The sequence below is a fragment of the Astyanax mexicanus genome, chromosome 23 (genome assembly GCF_023375975.1).
Source record: "Astyanax mexicanus isolate ESR-SI-001 chromosome 23, AstMex3_surface, whole genome shotgun sequence".
Taxonomy (NCBI): Eukaryota; Metazoa; Chordata; class Actinopteri; order Characiformes; family Acestrorhamphidae; genus Astyanax; species Astyanax mexicanus.
In genome coordinates this window covers 28,573,642-28,597,440 of record NC_064430.1, presented here as the reverse complement: position 1 = coordinate 28,597,440, position 23,799 = coordinate 28,573,642, and the positions used below count along the sequence as shown (strand labels likewise).

General features: G+C 38.1%; 1 protein-coding gene across 12 annotated transcripts in view; it reads right to left on the bottom strand.

Moving 5' to 3' along the window:
* LOC103023785 (B-cadherin) overlaps positions 1-23,799 on the bottom strand; it is a 169,547-nt gene that overhangs the window by 25,382 nt on the left and 120,366 nt on the right. For 2 of the 12 annotated variants that reach the window (XM_049471033.1, XM_049471034.1), the window contains exons 7-15: positions 13,706-13,834; positions 13,343-13,528; positions 12,996-13,240; positions 12,732-12,874; positions 11,740-11,964; positions 11,431-11,649; positions 11,200-11,330; positions 10,957-11,100; positions 8,448-9,154 (exon numbers count right to left, since the gene is read on the bottom strand). The exons of 3 other annotated variants lie outside the window; for them this stretch is intronic. In XM_049471033.1, the coding sequence (XP_049326990.1) occupies positions 8,948-9,154; positions 10,957-11,100; positions 11,200-11,330; positions 11,431-11,649; positions 11,740-11,964; positions 12,732-12,874; positions 12,996-13,240; positions 13,343-13,528; positions 13,706-13,834 (1,629 nt within the window). In that variant the 3' untranslated portion in view covers positions 8,448-8,947. Of the gene's footprint in view, positions 1-8,447; positions 9,155-10,956; positions 11,101-11,199; positions 11,331-11,430; positions 11,650-11,739; positions 11,965-12,731; positions 12,875-12,995; positions 13,241-13,342; positions 13,529-13,705; positions 13,835-13,922; positions 14,096-14,224; positions 14,370-14,471; positions 14,628-14,714; positions 14,856-14,967; positions 15,222-20,829; positions 20,945-21,190; positions 21,519-23,799 lie in introns of those variants that run through there. 7 more of the 12 variants (XM_049471027.1, XM_049471028.1, XM_049471029.1 and 4 more) reach the window with 7 other exon arrangements.

Genomic DNA, 23,799 nt, shown 5'->3' with positions numbered 1-23,799 from the left:
AATTTCCCGTGCTCCTCCCCCTGGTCCTATATATATACCTTCCAGGTGCTCACCTACGCGACTTTCGACCTCGCACGTGACGATCCTGCCGCCCTGGGCCTTGATCTGGTTGCCTCGGATTTCGAGCTGTTCTCTATCCGCTTTTCCTCTGCCGCTCTCATCGCACTCCAGGCTGCGCTCCGTGGTCTCCCCGGCTCAGCTGGTCAGATGCCCGGGCCAGCACTTTACCTGCCGGACTCTACTCGCTGATTCCACGCTTCAGCACCGGCGCCAGCTAAAGCAACTTGATTCAGCGTGTCAACTGCCCGGTCTGACTCTTCGGATCTTTGATTCAGCGCAAGCTAATCTACTCGACGCAGCCAGCCAGCTACCGGGTCCGACTCTTCGGATCTTCGATTCAGCGCAAGCTAATCTACTCGACGCTGCCAGCCAGCTACCGGGTCCGACTCTTCGGATCTTCGATTCAGCGCAAACTAATCTACTCGACGCTGCCAGCCAGCTACCCGGTCCGACTCTTCGGATCTTCGATTCAGCGCAAGCTAATCTACTCGACGCTGCCAGCCAGCTACCGGGTCCGACTCTTCGGATCTTCGATTCAGCGCAAGCTAATCTACTCGACGCTGCCAGCCAGCTACCCGGTCCGACTCTTCGGATCTTTGATTCAGCGCGCAAGCTAAACTACTCGACGCTGCCAGCCAGCTACCGGGTCCGACTCTTCGGATCTTTGATTCAGCGCAAGCTAATCTACTCGGCACTGCCAGCCAGCTACCTGGTTCGGCTCTTCGGATCTTTGACTCAGCACAAGCTAAACCACTCGACGCAGCCAGCCAGCCAGCTACCCGTTTCGACTCTACGAATACTTGGCTCACTGCCAGCTTAAACTACTCGGCGCAGCCAGCTATTCGGTTCGGTCCGTCGGATCCCTGGCTCATCGCCGGCATCGCTGCCCGGGTCTTTGCCGGCGCCGCTGCACGTCTCGTCGGATCCCTGGTTCAGCGCAGGCGTCTCCCAGCGCGATTGCTTGGCTCTTAGACAGCGCGGCCACCCTCCCTCCCTGCCGGTGAGACCGATCTAATATCAAATTAATACACGGTTCCCTCGGTTTAATTTATAATTTCCTCTATTAAATGTATTCTTCCCTTGATTTATTTTATTGCTCCCTCTATTTAATGTATTATTTACTTGATTTATTCATCTTTCCCTGGATCTGTTTCACTGTTCAACTTTATTTATTGTTCCCTCCATTTAATTTATTGTTTCCTCTATTTAATTTTTTGTTCCCTCTATTTATTTAATTGTTCCCTTTATTAATTTTCCCTTAATTTATTTCACGGTTGTCTCAATCTTTCACTGTTTCCTCGATCTTTCAGTTTCCTCGATCTATGTCTCTGTTTGATTTAATTCATTGTTCCCTCTATTTAATTGTTTCCCTCTGCTCATTGTTAGCTCTGTCTTTTTCTCAGTTCCCTCGATCTATTTCTCTGTTCAATTTAATCGTTTCTTCTCAGTGTTGGCTCGGTCTATTTCTCCGTTCCTTCGTTCGATTTAATTTATCATTCCCTCTATTTAATTGTTACCTCTGTCTATTTCTCAGTTCCCTCGATTTATTTCTTGTTCGTTTGAATTTATTGTTCCCTCTATTTAATTGTTTTCCTCCGCTCATCGTTACCTCGGTCTATTTCTCAGTTCCCTCGATCTTTTCTCAGTTCGATTTAATTGTTCCCTCTATTTAATTGTTTCCATCTGCTCATTGTTAACTAGATCTATTTCTCAGTTTCCTCGGTCTATTTCTCTGTTCGATTTATTTATCGTTCCCTCTATTTAATTTGTTTCCTCGATTTATTCCACTGTTCCCGATCTATTTCAATGTTTGATTTATTTTATTGTTCCCTCTAATTTATTGTTCCCTCGATTTACTCATCGTTCCGTCATTCTAATTCACATTTAGATTTAATTTGTTGTTTCCCTCTATTTACTTTTTGTTTCCTTTAATTCGATTCCTCATTTGTATTCATTGTTTCCTTTATTTTTGTTGTTCCCTCAATTTATTTCATTGTTCCCTTAATCTTATTTCATTGTTTCACAGATTTTAATTTATTGTTCCCTCAATTTGATTAATTGTTTCCTCGATTCCAGCCGGCTAGGCGGAACCCTACGCCCGGCTTTACTACGTACTTTTACCATGAAGGAAGGCGATGGCTCTCTTTTCTGCCCTCTATTCTTTCCGTTACATCGATTCTTTTCTCTGTTACCTCTATCAATGCCAGCGAGGCGGACCCCTACGCTCGGCTTTACTGTGTACATTTATTTCTTTTCTCTGTTACCTCTATCAATGCCAGCGAGGCGGACCCCTACGCTCGGCTTTACTATGTACATTTATTTCTTTTCTCTGTTTCCTCTATCATGCCAGCGAGGCGGACCCCTACGCTCGGCTTTACTATGTACATTTATTTCTTTTCTCTGTTACCTCTTTCAATGCCAGCGAGGCGGACCCCTACGCTCGGCTTTACTATGTACATTTATTTCTTTTCTCTGTTACCTCTTTCAATGCCAGCGAGGCGGACCCCTACGCTCGGCTTTACTATGTACATTTATTTCTTTTCTCTGTTACCTCTATCAATGCCAGCGAGGCGGACCCCTACGCTCGGCTTTACTATGTACATTTATTTCTTTTCTCTGTTTCCTCTATCAATGCCAGCGAGGCGGACCCCTACGCTCGGCTTTACTATGTACATTTATTTCTTTTCTCTGTTACCTCTTTCAATGCCAGCGAGGCGGACCCCTACGCTCGGCTTTACTGTGTACATTTATTTCTTTTCTCCGTTACCTCTATCAATGCCAGCGAGGCGGACCCCTACGCTCGGCTTTACTAATGTACATTTATTTTAAAGGAACGCGGCGGCTCTCTTTTCTGCCCTCTATTCTTTCTCTTACCTCTATTCTTTTCTCTGTTACCTCCATCACTGCCGACGAGGCGGACGCCTACGCTCGGCTTTACTAATGTATATTTTCTGTTAAGGGCCGCTATGGCTCCTTTTCTGTTCCCTCGATTCTTTTCTCTGTTACCTCGATCACTGCCGGCGAGGCGGACCCAGGGGCGTAGCAGCAAATTCTGGGCCCTTTTGATTAAAATCGAGATCAGTTATTTAACAATTAACAGTTATCCACCGTTTGTTTATAAACTGGTTAATGTTGATATCTTACGTTAGGAGGCTCAATGTCTTTTACCTGTTTGGCAACTAGTTAAGCTAATGCGAGCATAAAATATCAGCAGCAAATGTCTGGAGTGAACTACATTTACTTTAATTGGACTTTTGCTTAACAAGCAAACTCGGTTTACCTTCGGGAAAGAAAGCCACCATCAGCTGCTTGCCCTCTTTCTGCCTTCTTTCTTTTTCCTTCCTTTCTTTCGATAACCTGATTTCTTGCTTTGCGCAGCAGGATGCCTCTAGCCCCCAGGTCTTTAAATCTGGGCTCACTGATGGTACACCTGAAGCCGGTAGCTATCGGGCGGACTAAACCATTTTGCGCCTCCAGGAGGGGGCCCCCAAAATGTCCTATATGTCAACGGACCGTGATGCATTCTTCAGTTCAACGCTTCTCTCCGCCTGCCATTTGCATCCCATCTGGTGTCCGTGTTCTTCGTCTGGGCGCCACCCCTACTGCTGAGACTAACTTTGGTCCTGCCTGTTGCTCAATTTTTATTTTTGGGGGGGACTACGCAGGACTCTCTTCAGGCTTCTCTTCCTTGATTTATGGAACATATGAACACGTCAGGCCAAAAGGAACAGTCAGACCACCAAAGACTTCATGAGTTCAACCCCTGTACGCAGCTGAATGACCAGAAACTTTGAACTCAGACGGGAGCAGGTGTCATAACCTAGTAGTCGATTTACATGGTCGTCACATTCCTTTGTCGAGAACAAAACTCACCTTGCCACGAAACCTGTCGAACTCCCCATTCAGTCAAGCTTATACTGGTCTGCAATTTTATCACGAGGATGTTGCTAACTCTGTATACCATCTACTATTAAGTCATTTTCACTCATACCACCCCTGAAACGCTGTTAAAGATCTATGAAATTCTGCTGAAGACTTCAGTCTCTCACCATGGCTAACCTCCTTTCAGTTCAGATTCGGCCGCTGGTCCTCCCACTTTCCTCTTTTTGGGGGGACCTGGCTTGAGAACCGTCTCAAGCTGTTCTGAACTGTACCCCAAGCAACATCATCACAGTTCCCCTCCCCGCATCGCGTAGGCGGGGTTCATTATAGCAAAGTGTTGTTAAGAATTAACAAAATTTTGGGATATGAACCACGCCTCAATTTCCCGTGCTCCTCCCCCTGGTCCTATATATATACCTTCCAGGTGCTCACCTACGCGACTTTCGACCTCGCACCCGCCTCCACCCCATCACCACCTTCATCTTCACTCTCATCTTCACTCTCATCTTCATCACTCATCTTCATTACTCCTAGCTGCGGGGGGGGGGGCCTGGCTTGAGAACCGTCTCAAGCTGTTCTGAACTTTACCCCAAGCAACATCATCACAGTTCCCCTCCCCGCATCGCGTAGACGGGGTTCATTATAGCAAAATATTGTTATTATTTGTTGTTTTCTAAATAAATACATTTTAAATGTTAATACTGCATATGCATTACCTTTTTCCAGTTTATAAATTGTTGGTTTTGACTGTAACAAAAAGAGACAAAATAAAAGTAAAAAAAAAAAAAAAACTACTGCGAAAAGAATAAAAAATTACATTACAATTTAGTATATTTATAATATTTACATAATTATTGATAAGTGTTATTACTTTAACACTGCTTTATGGCATAACATGAATTAGTGTACATTGCTGCTTATTTTATTGGCTTTAAGAAGGTTTTAATTTGAATGTGTGTTTAACTAGTTTTCAAATTTTTATAGTTTTTATTGTTTTATTGATGTACTTTCTCACTGCGTTCTTGCTGGCTTTTTAATTCTCTCTATTTTATTATATTGTTTCATCTTAATGTTATTACTGTTTTACTGTTTTACTGTTTTGTTTAGCACTTGTTTAGCTGTTTAATGTAGGTTACTATATAAATAATGCTTATTATTATTATTATTATTGAATGTCTACTAATAATTTTAAAATATCTGGTGAAGCATTGTACTCATTCACACCATTACAAATTCAGTTAGACCTTATTTTTTTTAAAAACTGATAGTAATTAATATTAACATTTTATACTGGATTCACAGGTGAGGAAAATCTTAATCTTTAATCTGTGCCTTCTGAATTCTTCTGGAGTTTTAAAGTAAGATACCTTTTATATTTAAATTATGTTTAATAATATTTATCTCTAAACATTCAACCAAAATGATAGTTAAGATAGCTAATGTTAGCCAGTAAAATAGCAAACTAGCAAGCTTGTTAGCCTTTAGTTTTCTGTATTCTTGGGTTTTATATGATATCATGATAAAGCTAAACTAGATAAGCTGCGGTTATTTCTCTGTAAATCTGCTGATTTCAGATTAGTCAGAATGATTGTTGAGATACTGGAGTTTTAAATCTAAAGTCACAAGCTAATTTTAAAATTAGCCAGGACAGAAATTAGGTCCCAAAATACGGCAGGCACAACTAAAACATCTGAAACCTTAGAATAATGTATGTAATGTTTGCTGGCTACACAAAATAAGAGTATTACAGTGAGTCTTAAAGAGCAGAAAATGATTGAGTTAAATATTTTATTATAAATAATTTAAATAACAGTTTAAAAATTAACAATGATTTTACAGTTAGCAGTTTGTTCTTGTTACTTGTACTTAGCCTCTGTGCTTTTTGCCCTTTTCTCTCAGAAAACTACACCATGCTAGCGCTGCACAGCATGTGAAATATTAAATGCCGTGACTGAATAGAGGAATTTGTACATGGCATCATTTTACTGTTTTAATAATATTCATATTCCTGCTAAAAAAAAAAAACAGTTGAAGTCTGTGTATTAAACCAGAGAACACCGTTGCCAGGTCCAATAAAAATATCCATCCAGTCTAAAACCCGCCCTTCAGAAGCTTAAACTAGCGCAACATATGTCTGTCGCACGTTTAAAGCAAATGGCAAAACTGAGTGTGCGACATTTTGTTTATAAATGGTGTATCATTAAGTCATTAACTATATTGTTACATTATTGTTATATTAGTTATTTAATAACAGTTTTATATCCCAGTCAACATATAATAGAAACATATAATAGCAACATATTTAGTTATGCCCCTCCTGAACTCTCTTCTCTCTTTTTAATAATTTTTTCATCATTTGATTTCTGGTTACATTGTAATTTGTCACTCTCTCTCCAACAATTTTTTCCCATCATCTTTTTTTTTGGCGGCCGCAGTAATTTTTAAAAGTAGCCCAAAAAATGCCCCACTGCCACCCCTGAATTTTCACCCGCGTCTGGATTTTTAAACAAGCCCAATTTGGCAGGGAAACCGCGAACCTGGCAACTCTGTGTGTGGCGCTGAAGCCCTGTCTGCGGTGCTGATTGGCTACCGCCCTGCGAAACTCGCTTCTCATTTGCATAAAGTTGAAAATAACTCTATATTATAAAATATGTTTTTTTTTCCGCTCGCTTTGCCTTGTTCGCTTTGCCTCGTTCGCTGAGTTCTCTGTTCTCTCCACTCTCCATTGAAAACAGTAGGAGGCAGCGCGAAAAAGGCACTAGCCCCAGCTAGTGGATTGGGACGCGGCCAGGAAAAAACGCCGTTATAAAGAGATAGGGAGCCCGAGAACTGGCGGAAAAAACAGAACGGGCGGAAACTAAAGACGACGGTCCGGAACTTGGACTGATTAAATTTTCTTCAACTGAACCGTACTGATTTCTAATTAAATACCCCTGTCTTAGAGGATTTCTGATTACTATGACATTAATTGAATTAGTTCTAATTAATGAAACCTGCATTGGATTAACTCTCTTAAATTAAATTTACTAGTAAATTTAGCAAAGATTCAATAAACATTACGTTTTTGATTACATTATATGATTTAATGATGATGGAGAAACAACCTTTACACAAAAGGCAATGGCTTGTGTTAAAATAAATCAACATTTGCTTAAGGATTAAAATGTATGTTTAATATAAATTGATAATGATTAATATATCTAATTATATTGACCAGTTCATAAGAGCTAAACCAGTTGGTTCTGTGAGGGAATGTTTTAACTTTTTTCTATATTTCTATATTTACTGCCTTTCTTTATTTTGCTAATCTCAAAATAATAAACTCAGTATTTTAATTAGGCTAGTTTTAGTTGTACAAAAATTAGAGTGAAATTATTAGCGTTAGCATTATTTCAACCAATGGTGCAATTCTACCATAAACTTTATTTATAAAGTCAGATTTATGTATTTAAAAAAATGTAATCATACTTTAAAGTTTAAAGTATTTGTACTTGTGTATGTAATGTGTTTTTTCTGCCATGTCTGCTCTTCTGTGCTTACCTGATTGCTAGCTTGACTCACAAATAGATCAAGTGAATAAGAAGAGAATAATAAAAAAAAAAGTCATGTGAAAAATATTTTCTCCAGTATAGATAACCAACATTTCTACTCTAGTAAAGTTATTTGTATTGTATATAGTATTTGTACTCCAACAAATGCTGATAATCAGTAAGGTGTTTTACCGCAAGTTTGCCCCACTTTTTCAATCAGTTAAATTATTGAGTTAATGATCTACACTATAAAGGTGCTGGAGAAATTGAGGAATTATCAGGAATATTTACTGGATTTTTTTTTGTAGCAAATGTAAAAGTCCAATTTTTTAGAATTTTATTTCTTTATATTTTATTTTATTTTCTCCCCAATTTACATGGCCAATTACCCAACCCACTCATTAGGACTCCCCCTATCACTAGTAATGCCCCAACACACCAGGAGGGTGAAGACTAGCACATGCTTTCTCTGATACATGTGAAGCCAGCCACCGCTTCTTTTCGAGCTGCTGCTGATTCGAGCATTGCCAAGTAGCAGCACAGCACGCTCAGAGGAAAGCGCAGCGACTCGGTTCCAATAAATCAGCTCACAGACGCCCTGTGTTGTGGACATCACTCGAGGAGTGATGTGGGGAGAGAGCACCATCTACCCACGCGGAGGAAGCAGGACCAATTGTGCTCCCTCTGAGCACCGGCAGCTTGATGGCAAAGCTGCAACAAGTACAAACTTTATACAGGAAATGAATCTGTGACAGCAAGTGAGAGATTATCAGAATTATATCCTTGCCAAGAGCACATTGACCAGTATTCATCTTTACCACAACAAGACAGCACTCAACTTACACAGGTGTCTGGGTGTTGCCCTGACACAAGAAATTATGATCTGTTAACATGCTACTGTCCCATGAGTTTTAACTGTCTGTGTAAGCCTCAAAACTCTATATTTGAAGTGTAAAATGATTTCACCCAAAAAAGTACACGACAAGAGATATTTAATATCATTTATGACTAGAAGATAAATGACAAGCATTTATTTCATATAAAAAACATCTGCATTTACAACTTCCAAATGCTAATAGAAATTTTAACGTATACAATAAAGAAAAAAGGGGGATTTCTAATGGCTTTTATAAAAAACTAGAACAAGATGGCGTTTTACAAATATTTCATAAAGCTGTGATCTCTGATTCTTAAATCTGTACTTCAGTGCTTCGACAAAAAATAAAATATATAAAAAAAATAAAGAAAAAAACAAAACAAAACACCACACTAAAGATCAGTCATTAATTTAAGAGATTTTCAAGAAAGAAAAAAAATGGCCAACTGTGAACATCGCCCATTTTCCTGTCCAGCATTCATCTTTTACAGCCAAAACATGTCACATAAGGAAAAACTGTCCAGTATTTACAATTTCCCATACATCCATCCATTCATCCAGGTGCTTCATTTAAGGCCAGGTTTCAACTAAAATCTTCTCACAGCTCATCTTCTCCTCCGTACATGTCAGCGAGCTTCTTAAAGCGTGGACCCCACTCATGCAGGCGGTCGTAGTCCTGGTCCCCAGAGTCTGAGGAGTTCAGGGAGCTGAGACTGCCGGCCTCCGAACCGCCCCCTTCATAGTCAAACACCAGCAGAGAGTCGTAAGGTGGAGCTGTGGGGTCGTTATCAGCTGCCTTCAGGTTCTAAAGTACAAAAGAACAGAGGGAGGTGATGAGGGCATTTAATTAGCATACCAGCCCCTTTTACACACAGCATGCTTTACATTTACAGAAATTGTGTGAAGAATAATTCTATAAATTACATAAATTAAAGACTGTTGTTCTGTATGTGTTTCTCTGTATACTTTATCATTATCTCCCTCCTTTCACCCTGTTTTTCAATAATCAGGTCCCTATAGGAGAGAGAAAACCACCACAGAGCAGCTTTTATTATTATTATTTGGGTGGTGGATCATTATTCTTAGCATTGCAGTGATAAGTACTGATTCGCATGGTGGTGGTGGTGTATGAGGTGTTAGTGTGTGTTGTGCTGCTGGTACACTGAGTGGATCAGATACAGCAGCAGCTGGAGTTTTTAAACACTGTTTCCTCTATAGACCTTTTCACACTTCTGCATAGATGCTGCTATGGAAGCATTAATAGCAGGGTTAAGTGATTTCCTGTCGTGTTCTAATCAAAGTCTGAGGCTACTCTCTGTTCCTACATACACCAATTATTTATTAGAACTCACTCAGAGTTTGTCAGCATTATTCTGTTCAACTATATTGGAAAAGCTCTACTTATTAATTAATAAGACCAGAGTAAACTAAACCAGAGTGACCCCCCATTCACTCTGGGTCAGTTTAATTCTGATTAAAACTGATTAAAAACACTTAATTCAACATCAACTCAATCACCATTTATATAGATTATCATCAGTGAGGACTGTCAGCAGTGAGTGATGGTAAGTCGTATAAATGCGTGCCCGAGTGACGAACAGAATGAAGCTCAGGAAGAGTTATCATTGTATTGTGTCATTCAGAGATGTGCTGATCATAAAGAAAAGCTCTGCTGTGTAAAAACTGCTGAGCTTCAGTATTCAGTGCTGTGGAAGGATCACACACACGGAGATCTGTGCAGCAGTAAACAGTGTGATACTGCGCACCTCCAGCAGTATAGTCATGGGTCTTAAAGTATTAAAAACTTTAGCGTGATCTGTATTCCCAACACACAATAGTGTTTAGTTTGTGCTGAAGGAACGCCTACAAATACCATTTTAAAAACAGTGCAGGCGGAATAATGCTGCTTTGAAAAAAGTAAATTGGACACTCCTACTCTACTGCTCCACCTTTTAGGTTTGTTTTAGCCCTTAATCAGTGAATGTAGGATGCTGCCCTTGTGTTATTTTTGGTTGGTGTACTACTTAGTTTAGCAGTGACAGTGACTGGTTTAAAAACTCCAGCAGCACCGCTGTGTCTGATACACTTGCAACAGTACAACACACACAAACACCTCATAAACCACCACCATGTCAGTGTAACTGCAGTGCTGAGAATAATGACCAACCACCCAAATAAGAGCGGACCATTAAAGACCAGGGTGAATGGAACATGATAAAATTATGCAGAGAAAGAGATGGACTACAGTCCGTAATAAAAAATACTACTATACTAGTAACAGAACACCACTCACTCCCATGTCCTCCTATACGGACATTAGAACAGTGAGAGGCCACAGTAAATGTAAATGTGTCACTAAGCTGAAGCAATTCTTTAAAGAGCACTAGGCTAGGCCACCATAGTAGACCTACAAACACCAACAACTACAGAAAAAATGTCATTTTAAAATGACATTCTATCTCCAATCAAAGACCAGGGTTTGAATTATATAGAAAGGTACAGAAATGACACTGACTTCTAGAAAACGTCAAGTCTCTTTCCTTCTGCAAAGCAGCCATTTTGCAGATACAAGTCTTTCACACAACAGTGACGATCTATACTACTTACGTCATCAATGAAGGTGCCGATCTCCTCTGGGTTGGCTGGGCGGGGCCGGTACTGTGGTGCAGCCATGAAGGTTGGAGCTACATCGTTACGGAACACATCAGGGCGGTTGTCGAGGCCCCTGTGCAGCACACTCAAGTCATAGTCCTGCCCAAATAAAACATAACCAGAGCATGATGAGAACTTGAATTAGACTGGGAGGGGGTTAAAAGCCAACAACCAACCAACCAAATCTAATAAACCAACCTGATCATCCTCTCCACCACCCTCTTCATCATAGTAGTATATGTTATCCCTGATATCATCATCAGCCAGAAGAGGCTCCTTCTTCACTGATCTCTTCCTCCTGAGGAACAGGAGAAGCAGGAGGACCAGCACTATACGAAAGAGCACATTACAAACAAAAGTCAAGACCAAATCTTCAAACAGTCATATTACATACACCGTATGACTTAAGACAAGAACGGATCATCTTACATAGCAAAGCCATTATAGCCCCCAGAATCCCAAGAATCCCAGACAAGCCAAAGCCCGCCACGGCCTTGTCTGAGCACCGGACGTCTTCTCCAGTGCACTCGCACACTGTGGCTTGGAGGGTGCTGTCCTGGAAGTGGGAACCTGTATCATAGACCCTCAAGATTACATTGTAGTCTCCCTGTTCCAGTGGAGTCTTAAGTGCAAGAATAATTCCAGTTTCTACAGGAAAGACAAAAACGAAAACTCTTGTTAGAAAAAAGGTCACATACATTCCTATGACATCTCTACATAAAAGAGGGGGGGACCTACTGGACTCGTTCATCCTAGCGGTCCAGTTTTTGCTGCCGTCTCCCTGAAGTTCCACAGTGTACGGAGCAGCAAATTTAGGCCCATCCTTATCAGTCACAGACAGAAGAACTGGAGCCGGATCTCTGTTGCACAATCTGATCACCCTCTCTTCAATGATGGGAGCATTATCATTCACATCTTCCAGAGTAATCACAAGGGTTCCTGTACCTGTAGCTGGAACTGTGTCTGCAAAAGATGTTAAGACAGTGGTTTGTCATTTGTAGATACTAGTGTACCTACTGATAAGAGATCACTGCCTGCTAGACATGCCTCTACGACACACTCAAAAACAAACACTCATGTTGGCTAGTTATACCAACATTTATAAGGACAAATAAAATAAGGATGGTCTATTTGACAAACTACCTGCCATATAGGCTGTTCAAATCCTGGTTCTATTTGGGAATGACAGGTTTGATTTAAAAGGACTCATGTGGATATGAAGGCTTCAATCCAGCCTTTGTTGTGTGGAGACACACTGCCCTAAATGCTGGTTTGATGATCTGGGGCACAATTATACACAACAGTGGTCACCCCAGTGTTGATATAAAGGACACAAACAGCTTAAGAATACATGATGGCTTCCAACTGCCATTTTTCAGCAAGAAAAAGCTCGCCCACATACAGCAGGGCTTTCCATTGAATCTCTGGGTCAGCCCTGTCAAGAGATCTATTGCTAATTGAGCATTTATGGGGCTAAATAAGATGCCAGCTTCAGCAACCCGAGTGTACAAGAACTACAAGCCCAGATGCAAGATATGAAATGGGAAAATGTGCAGTAGGCTGCCATACAGAACCTGTATACCTCCATGCCCATCTGTCTCCTCTAGTGTCCAGGTTAGAGAGTCCCCCTAATTTTTGTAAGTGAACTATTTCCACTTCCATATATCAGAATTGAAATATTTTCTGGTAAAAAAAAAACAGAGAAGAAGAAGAAAATCCAACCAACTTACCATCATCCACAGCCAAGATCAAAGCTTTATAGTTGCCCTCTTTCACAAAAGGAGACTCTCTGTCCATGAGGCTCTTCACGCTGATCAGTCCAGTATCTTTGTCAACACTCAGCCAGCCAGCAGGATCCGTACCTATGCGATATCTAAACCACAAAGAATCACACATTGCTGTCAGTGCTTAAAGACCTCAAAACCAGGATATTAATGTCCAAGCTGAGGAAATCTGGGACTGAAGAAATCCAGTAAGTTAGTGTAAGCTCTTACGTCACTGTCTGAGCCCTCGCTGTGTCTGGATCAGTGGCGGTGTAAACTGTCAGTTCAGTACCAACTCCCAGATCTTCGGGTTTAGAAATGCTCTGCTCCACTGGGTTAAACACTGGAGCCTCATTCACATCCTGAACATTCACGATGACTGTGGCAGTGGATGTCGGAAGGGGTTTGGCAAACGGAACTTCATTCTCAGCGACCACCAGCAGAGTGTACTTGTTGTTCTGTTCAAAGTCCAATGGCTAAAAAGAGAACAAAGACGATGAACACAACTCCACAACCTCTCAAAAAACACCACACATAAATAAACTGAACAGCAGTAAGCAGGTCAGAGACTGAAGTACCTTAACAGTAGTAATGATGCCCTCCTGTTTGTTGGGTCCTGTGTTAATGGCAAAAAATCCACCATTGTTTCCACTAATGATCCTGAACTTGGCCATCCAGGCAGGAGACTGAGGTTCATCTCCATCAGTCACTGGTAGCTTCACCACCACAGCTCCTACTTTATTCTCTGGGACTGATGCAGTGTACTGAAATAATAAGAAAAGAAAAATATTAGTATAATAAATTATAATATATATAATTATACTATAATAAAGTCAACAGCCACATGCTTTATTATTTTGAACATTGGCCATAGTTTGAGATTTAAAACCAAAACACTGAAGAAGATTCAATGCGCTGCAACATAAATCATCATTACTTACCGAGGTCTTCTCAAACTTTGGTGCGTTGTCGTTGCTATCAGTTACAGTAATAACAGCTGTTCCAGTGCTGACGAGGCCATTACCAGCTAAATCTGCAGCTTGGATCAGCAAGGTGTACTCAGGATAATTCTGGAAAAGATGATGTTCATAAATTAAACTACTTTATTAACTCATTCCACATCATCTCAGTATTCATAATCCTGATTTCTGCTCTCACCTCTCTGTCCAGCCCATCAGAGTTCACTCTAATCCCTCCAGTAATCGAGTTAATGATGAACATGTTTGGATCTGGCAGTGGTGGAGTCTGACTGATGATGGAGTATCTGACGTCTGCATTGTCAGTTTCAGGATCGTCTGCGTCGGTGGCATTGACTATCATGAACTCAAACTCTTCAGAGAGCGAGAGAGCGAGAGAGAGAGCGAGAGAGAGAGACCACAAGACAGGTTTTCAGTGAAATAATTCCTTAATTAATTAAAAGCCATTAAAATACCAAAAGTTATCACAATCATTATAGGTACCTTTAGGTGAAGCTTCTGGAACACTTCCAAGAAAAGGGTTTTGGGTGAAGATGGGCTTGTTATCATTCTGGTCGATCACATTGACGATAATCTCCATAGGATCTTCTTTAACCTCACCATCAGCTGCAATCGAATGAGCTTGAAGCTGGAGGAAAAAAAAAAAAAAAATAGTCACTGTTAAATGAGAAATGTATGAACTGGTTTCTAGTGTTATTCTACTTCAACTAGCAGAATTAAAGTCTCTTACCACATATTTGTCTTTGGTCTCTCTGTCTAGAGGCTTTGTTACACTAAGCCATCCAGTGTTTTTATTAATGGTGAAAAGTCCCACTGGAGGCTTATCTGCTCCTTCACCAGTGATGCTGTACACCATCTTAGTTTCCTTAGCATGACTGGACTTAATCTGGACACACATAAAATAAGTATTATAATACAGATAAGGCACAATAAAAGATTCTTTAATTTAAATTTAGAGATCCTCTACACATACCTGCACCATCTCCTTTGGAAATGGGCCCCTGTGATTCTCTGGGAAAAAGATGGGAGGAATCACCCACTCTCTCTTTCTCCTCCTCAACCCCCCAGAAGATTTTGGGAACTCCAGAACTGGAAGATCGGAGGGGGATTCACTCTGAAAAAATAAATATACAATGATTTTCAGTTGGACACATCAACTGTCCATGATGCAAAATATCAGAAACACCCTGCTTGCCCAGTAGAGGGCAATCTAGTTCCTGGCATACCTCCACAGTGCTGACTGCTTCCTTGTCATCATGATGGCCATGATGATGATCGATCCTGGCTTCCTGCTCGACTTTTACACTTGTTGTGTGTTTACTGCCCACAGAGTCCCAAACATGGACAGAAAACAACTTGTGACCTTCATGCAGGGTGACTTGTCTCTTCAGCTTCACTGTGCCATCACCTTCCACTTGAAAACGCTTGTCGGTTGAGTCATAGGCATGACGTGTTCTACCGCTGCAGTCATTAAAAATAACTGGAAGAAAAGAGAGAAACAACAAAAGAATAGAACTATTAAAACAAAGACAGTTTGTTATTAAATGATAGTATAAAGAGCAGTTCAAGGGTGTCTAGAGGACCACTAGGACAATCACTGTAACCCAGAACAGTCAGTTGTTTCCATCCCCTCAATCCATCTTATTCCTACTCAGAGTTGCGTTAAGTCCCGATCCTAATTTAAATCAGTGAAAACAAAGCAGGAATACCCCTTACGGACAGTGTCCTAGTCTTAGGGTCCTGCAGGGTACCACACCCACACCACCTACAGGAGCTGTATGTATGAACACACGGGTCCAAAACAGTTGTATCAGACATGACCCAGACTTAATCCTGCCAGAACGTAGTTCAAAATCCAAGCAATGACCGAGTGAGTGAGTGAATGAGTAAAGAAAGGAAGGAATTAACCTATCAATCCATCAATCCTTTCATTCACTTCTTCCGTGTCAGAGTTGCAGTCGGTCCAGTGCCTACTCTAAATTGGTGGTCACAAGGTCCCCTCCAGGGCCCCAGTCAAGCATACGTTCACAAACCACACATGCCTCTAATGGATTTGCCATCGCCAGACAGTTCACCTAGCCAGGAAGATCTGTACATCATACTCCTTGCAGACAGTAACCAGATTGAGGATTTTACCCACAAACCCTAACGGTAGTAATTACAGGGCATCTCATGATATCACGACACTGTGATTGTGATACTTGATATCAAGACTGTTCTATATATGGTACTTCACAGCATCTGTGTTACTGAGGAGGATAAAATACTCAAAAATAAAATTATCAAAAAGAAGGAATTATGGGTTTATTGGTGTCAGTTTCACAGAATTTAACAACCAAATATTGTTTACCACAGGTTTACACTGTTCACTAGATTAGCACCACCATGTGGAGTAATATATCAGTGACCTAAGTAAGTCTAATTGCTAGGGGGGGAAAGAAAATATATTGCAATATTTTGTCCCACCCCTACACAGGACCCTGGAGCGGTGAGGTACAAGCACTTTCTGCGGCGCCACCCTCTCACCTCTTTTTGTGTGAATAGATCATGTAATTTTCAAGAGAATTCACAGTGGACAGGTTGATGACATCAGCCATGCCATGTGACTGGTATATCTAATATAAGCAGCATAAATTTGCATAATGTTGCACTTCCTGCACATAATAACAGGTCCTGCCTCTGACTAAAACACACGGAACAGTTCCTGTAGTGAAAACATATAAACTATGTGTTAAAGGGCAACTTTGTTTAACTTCTAGACCAGATTCTTTAGACAACTGCCCTAGAAAAAGAATTATAAAACTGTCTCCTGATAAAAATGTTTCTGCCACTCTCGTCAGACCTTGAAACAGACTAATCTTGAACCTGATTATTTTTATTTTGAAAACAATTGATATCTTGCTGTGTTACAGCCCCAATAATGTGCAGGAGTCAGTAATGCATGGTGTAGGCTGGGAACCCATAGCTTGGGCATTGGTAATGCCAATTTCTGATCCACCAGTCTATTCAGCATGACCACCAGGAAAAATTAAACTGGTTCAGAATAAAAACATATCTGGTTTTGACCAAGATCTAAGTTTGTCAACGAATTTGCCACGAACTACCAGTTTTCCGAAATCCTTGACCACCAAAATCAAGCTTAAACCAACATTGACACTCAGGGTTTAAATAACTAATAAGTAAAACCTTTACACTGTTAATATGCTATGGTGGGTAAAAACACCTCATGATACACTAATATCTTCGTTTAAAAAACAAAATCCATATTATAATAAAAGCAGTATTTTGTACTGAACTACTTATTTAATGTGAAGATTTAAGGGTATTTTTTGTATATTTTTTTATGTTTGCAGTTTATATGCATGCATTACATATTTTGCACTCAATTTGAATTCGAATATTATTATTATTATTATTATTATTATTATTATTTGAGTCATGTTGAGTTTAACAAAATAGTAACTTACTAAAAATAAAATAAAGTGAAATAAAGTGAATGTTTGAAACTGTTAGACAAAAAAAATATATTTAACTGCAATAGTATATTCGTGAAATTACTACAATATGTTTAGGGTTAGTTTCATATCATGAAGAATACTGTTCTTGCAAAAACGCTCTAATATATGCTGATTTAAAAAATGTTTTATAACCAGACCAAAATTCTACACAAAGTTTAGAAGTAAATAACAAATGGATGAACAATTCTGCTCTTATTTGTCCAACCACTAATAAATTGGTACATGACATTTCTCCTTTCTATCCAATTCTAGCAAGGAAAACACAAAACATGTTTTGGGAACCAATGTGGTACTTTCCTGTCCAGAACCCAATGTTTACACCAACAACATCTCTTACCCATTTGTGTAACTTGGCATCGCCTAAACAGTAATCTCTCCTGGAGTTTAATTATTACATAAACTCAATAAATGAGTCAGGGTCATGTTTCTAGATCTTATAGACTGGACACAACCTGTACTTTATCAAGAGCTGTAAAATGAAAAAGACAGTTTTGAACTAAAAGCACAGGAGAACTGAGTCAACACTGGCAGAGTGACTAAAGGCGATCTATCTATCTATCTATCCATCTGTATCGATGGCTTTAAGTGCTGTTAGAGAGCTTTAATGAGGAAGCGTTGAGTAAAACCAATCGCAAATCATGAACAAATTGCCATTACACAGGAAACCAAGCAGGGCCCTACTCCCAAGATGATTGCAAGTCAAATAAACACACACACATATACATATACATATATACATATACATATACACATATATATATATATATATATATATATATATATATATATATATATATAATGTCATTTTAGCTTTTTGAAATACTAGCATTGGTGTGGAGTCTCTAATCAATGTAAAAAGTAGAGATTCAACAACTAGGGTTAAAAACTGTAGTTTGGAAAAAACCTTTAAACAACCTTTAAAGTAGCAAGCAGAATGACAGAACTAATACAAACATAGCCCAAGGCCTAAAGCGCTTCTAATAAACTCTGAATCAAAACCGCATTTCCTGGAGGAATATTGAAACTAAAACTACCCCCTTCGTCTGTGGAAAGTTTAAAAAAAATACCCAGGTTAATATTTCACCTACAAACAATACCAGAGGAAGTAAACTCAAGGTTTCTACTTCCACACCCACAGAAACCCGTAATCACTGACAGAGCTTCTTAGGTGAGACAGACATCACTGCCGCCGTTAACACCTGCAGAGCACTAATGACACACCACAGCAATTCAGAGAAACTTGGCCCATTCAAACACAAATCAGCTGACACATCAAAAACAGAGACGCTGAAAATACTAGTCAGGACTGGAATCGGTCTTACTCATTGTTATTCACTGTGAAAGCTGGGGGGGCAGTCAAATGTAAATGTAACTGGTCTGTGTACAGTAAATTTACTCAAGTATCTGCACATAAATACATATATTTTTCTTAAATTCCATACAATTTACCCACAACCACTCAATACTCCGTACTACTTCATGTATACATATAAACCTATAGATCACAATAGCTAGTTGGATTACAAAGAGAATGCTTTACAACTGATATAGTAAAATATATATTACTGTTAACCACTGCAATTAGATACCAAAAAAAAAAAAGGAACAAAAAACAATAGAGACGGCCACATGTACACTCACACACAAATAATATATTTAAACTATTAGAGAATGTAGATATATTTAGGCAAAATAATTAAATAACTAAGCAAATAAATAGATAAAGAAATAGATTCAATAAATATACTGAAGCTTCACACATCACTACACTCATTAACTTAGCCTTTTCTATTTTTTTCTTTAAAATCTATGAAATTCATGATTCTTAATAATATTGGCCCTGTTATTCTGGCTATTGTACATTTAATACAAGTAAAATTGTATTAAATACGAAAACAAGTAGGCCAAAGATAATTAGTAGAAACTGTGTTTTACATTTTATTTGGTGAAGTACAACTTCTCATACAGCTACTATTTACATTAATATAAAACATGTTTCACACACATCTCTCACCATGGGTCTCCACCGCCTGCACTCATTAATACAGGATTTATGTACTCTGCCCTCTAATAAAAGCTGGGAAAGGGCAGTAAGCACTGGTGGATAGTTTGGTAAGCAGGAGGAAGAAAAAAAAATCCCCAAGAAAATGGAAGAATAAGCGCTAAAAACAGCTGTAGGCTACATTACTCCAACAATGAAACGCATTATTCTCAACATGAGAGGCCTACACGCCACGAACATACAAGACCAAACATGAACACTAGGGTTCCTCAGCCTTTTTTAAAACACAACAAGTATCGACCTTCAACAGGGCGTCGACTGAAACTCGCCGAAGCTCAGCGCAGCTTCAGTTAAGTTTCAGTAGGAAAAGATCAATACCATTTAATGGTTAGAAAAAGATACAACATGTTTAAACAATTTAAATCTAAAAAAAACAAAGTTTAAAAACCTAATTACATATACATTTTACAGTTTACTGTAATTTTATGATATAGGATACTTTACCCAAAATTATTTGGCTCTATTATAAACTCTACACCACCATTAATGAAAGTTGTAACAGCATTTTCATTTTTATGTACATTTTTTTGGTTTAATATACTTAAATGTGGGCAAGTATGAGTGTCTTTTTTTTGGACCATTAGAGTTAGAGCACTGTGTTTCCATTTTCATTACCATTTAGTCTACTTTTTCAAAGTTAATATCAACAAAATCCAGAACAAATCATAGTTTACAGACTTTATATAAAATACACAGAAAGGAAATATGACTAAATCTTAAACACTGAGGGAATTTTCAAACTACTTCAGCAAAAACACAACTTCTGAGCTAGAACTTTATCATATAGCTAGGTTACCAAAGTTAAAATAAGCTTAAAAAAACAAACACTACACTGTACACTGATATATTTAGGTGTGAAAGGAGTTTTTACTCATATAAAAATAAAAACACACAAATCCAGAGCTCACAGAATGACAAAAATGACTAAATGCCAAATATTACCTTATACTTATATATTTTGTATTTATCTAGGTATACATTTTCTGTGTTTACTTTCAATTGTTTGTTTGCAGTTTATATGCAATAAAAACACGCTACACTTTATTCAGTTCTGTTCTAGATTATTGATGTTACATTACTTTATTTTTGTTATATTATAAACATTTTTATTTATAAACATTATTTTATAATATCATGGTCTTAGTTATTTTACAAAACAGATAAACATTTATAGATTTTAGTTTGTTGTGTTGCAGTAGTATTCTCTTAACAATCATTAAAAAACGTTTGTCAGAACCTCGTTAATATCGCAAAAGTACCCTGAAATATCGTGATACTATTTTAGGGCCATATAACGCAGTCTTAATTTTACCAGCATATTTTCCATATAGTCAGAAGACTAAACTTTAAAGTGCAAAAGTATTCATGTTAGTGGTCTTTACCAAAGTTTAAACCAGTTTACAGACAAAAATTCACATTAACAAGTATAAATACTCATCGCAAGAGTCATTTTCCAATTTTTAACATCACATTTCTTAAAAAGTAAGGTTATAAAACCAGTGTCTTACCTCTGCCCAGCCTCCTGCCTCTGTGAAGGTGAGGTCTGTGCACTTTGAAAATGAACACCGCTGAATCAAATCCGTTTGAACATGGCGTCTGATCAGCAAAGCTGGTGGAGAGCACCTGTAATAAAAAGGACGAGAAAAAACACATTCAGCTTCTTTTAACTGTTTTATTTACTGAAATAAACGGATTTTAGTCCAATAAACCCAAAGAAATAGCAATAAAACCGTGTGTAGCTGATGTTTTACTTGGTTTAAATTCATTTAAAGCCAAACTACTAACTCTTAGTTAGCTAAGCTACATGTTTGACCATATTTGTAAGAAAAACAGCTGTTTAAAATCTTCCCCAATTAAAGCAGAACTTACCTGCAGTAGAACGAGAAGAACCCCCAGCCGTACACTCCTTAAAGTCTCCATGTAACAGAAAATAAACCGAATAATCCTCGGAAATCCCCTCTCTCTGCTCTCCTCAGAGCTGGAACTCTTCCCCAGGCTAAATGGAGGAACTGCGAGGCAGCAGGTAACTAGCACAGTTTCTGCACGTGACGCAACCAGGTGACCTCGCCCATCCGCCTCGCGCTGACCAAGTATGGGCACAGGTTCTCTAGGCTCCTCCCCCAAAACTCCAGGTAAGACCTTCTCCGAGTATCTCCCAGCTCCTTCTGCTCCACCACCTGCTGAAGACTGATCTAACCTGCAGAAACGAGACGAAATGTATATTACTACTGTATATAAATACTTTACTACTGTTCTTAAGTACTAAAATACTGTATTTGTGTCTACAGGAGTATAAGTTTTACTTCACTACTGTACTTAAGTATTAAAATACTGCATCTGTATCTCATAGAATGTTACTTTTACTTCTACTCCTACTTTTACTATCTAATGGAGTATTGTTTTTACTTAAGGACTGTACTTAAGTACTAAAATACTGTATCTGTATCTACTGGAGTATTACTTTTACTTCAGTACTGTACTTAATTATTAAAATACTGCATCTTTATCTCATGAAGTATTACTTTTACTTCTACTCCTACTTTTGCTATCTACTGGAGTATTGTTTTTACTTAAGGACTGTACTTAAGTATTAAAATACTGCATTTGTATCTCATGGAGTGTTACTTTTACTTCTACTCCTACTTTTGCTATCTACTGGAGTATTGTTTTTACTTAAGTAATGTACTTAAGTACTAAAATATAGTATCTGTATCTATTGGAGGATTATTTTTACTTCACTACTGTACTTAAGTATTAAAATACTGCATCTGTATCTCATGGAGTGTTACTTTTACTTTTTCTATTGTTTTTTACTTAACTACTGTACTTAAGTACTTAAATGCTATATCTGTTTCTACTAGAGTATTACTTTTTGCTTTACTACTGTACTTTAGTACTAAAACGTAGTATCTACTGGAGTATTGTTTTTACTTCACTACTGTACTTAAGTACTAAAATGCTGTATCAGTATCTACTTGAGTATTATTTGTATTTCACTACTGTACTAAAGTACTAAAATACTGTATCTGTATCTACTGGAGTATTATTTTTACTTCACTACTGTACTTAAGTACTAAAATGCTGTATCTGTATCTACTTGAGTATTATTTGTATTTCACTACTGTACTAAAGTACTAAAATACTGTATCTGTATCTACTGGAGTATTATTTTTACTTCACTACTGTACTTAAGTACTAAAATGCTGTATCAGTATCTACTTGAGTATTATTTGTATTTCACTACTGTACTAAAGTACTAAAATACTGTATCTGTATCTACTGGAGTATTATTTTTACTTTACTACTGTACTTAAGTACTAACATGCTGTATCTGTATCTACTAGAGTATTATTTTGACATCACTACTGTACATAAGTACTAAAATGTTGTATCTGTATCTACTAGAGTATTGTTTTTACTTAACTACTAAGTACTAAAATACTGTATATGTACTCATATTGGAGTATTATGTTTACTACACTACTGTACTTAAGTACTAAACTACTGTATATGTATCTACTGGAGTGTTTCTTTTTACTTTACTACATATTTTGGATGAGTTTAATACTTTTACTCTGATATTTTTTTATGTGCTGAATTGTTATTTGTTACAATTATAAAAATGTTAGAAATCATTCTGAGCCCACATAATCTTTCTTTTCACTGCTTCTGTAACAACTACATAACAAAATATTGTACTTTTTTAGTACTTCAGTACTACATTTACTTACTTGATACTTAAGTACAAAAATGTAAAATACTTTATTACTTTTATGCTTAAGGTTGGAGCTTAAAAAACCCTTCAACTTCTTGATTGAGCACTTGTACTTTTACTTAAGTCTGAAATACATGTCTGGAAGTGAGGTAAGTGAAGTTTACCTATTTATTAGTGGTCAATTAATAAAACAAAAATCAGATTAATCCCAGCATTTTGTAATTAATCACAAGGTTTATCTTTTAAAGATTAAGCTTTTAATAGTGCATATTTAAATAAAATTAGAACATTAGAACATTATTCTGTTATTTAATCATAAATAAAATCACAATACATTTTTTATGTATTTATTTCTCTGCAGTTTTGTAGTGGGACAAACATAATAATGGAGTAGGATTTAGACCTGGCAAACACACTAGAGTAGAGCTACAACTACTCTACTGCAACAACTAATCAATTAAATCAGTTGGAAACTAATTTAATAATTGATTAGTTAATTCTACAGTAAGTTGCAAGCATTAGCATTTTCCCTTCCACTTTAAATATGGCAGCTCCAGCAGCAGATCCAAATCAAGCTGTAGTTTACAACGTTACAAAAAGTTCTATTTTTTCCCTCACTTTTTATCAGTTTTATTAGAGCTTATTTGAGTGTTCAAATAAGACATCTCACATGCATTAAAAAAAATAATCATAATAATTTGACACACAGCAGAATGATGGCAAGTTTGTTTGTTTATCTTTAGTTTAGTCCTAGTGGAGGTCC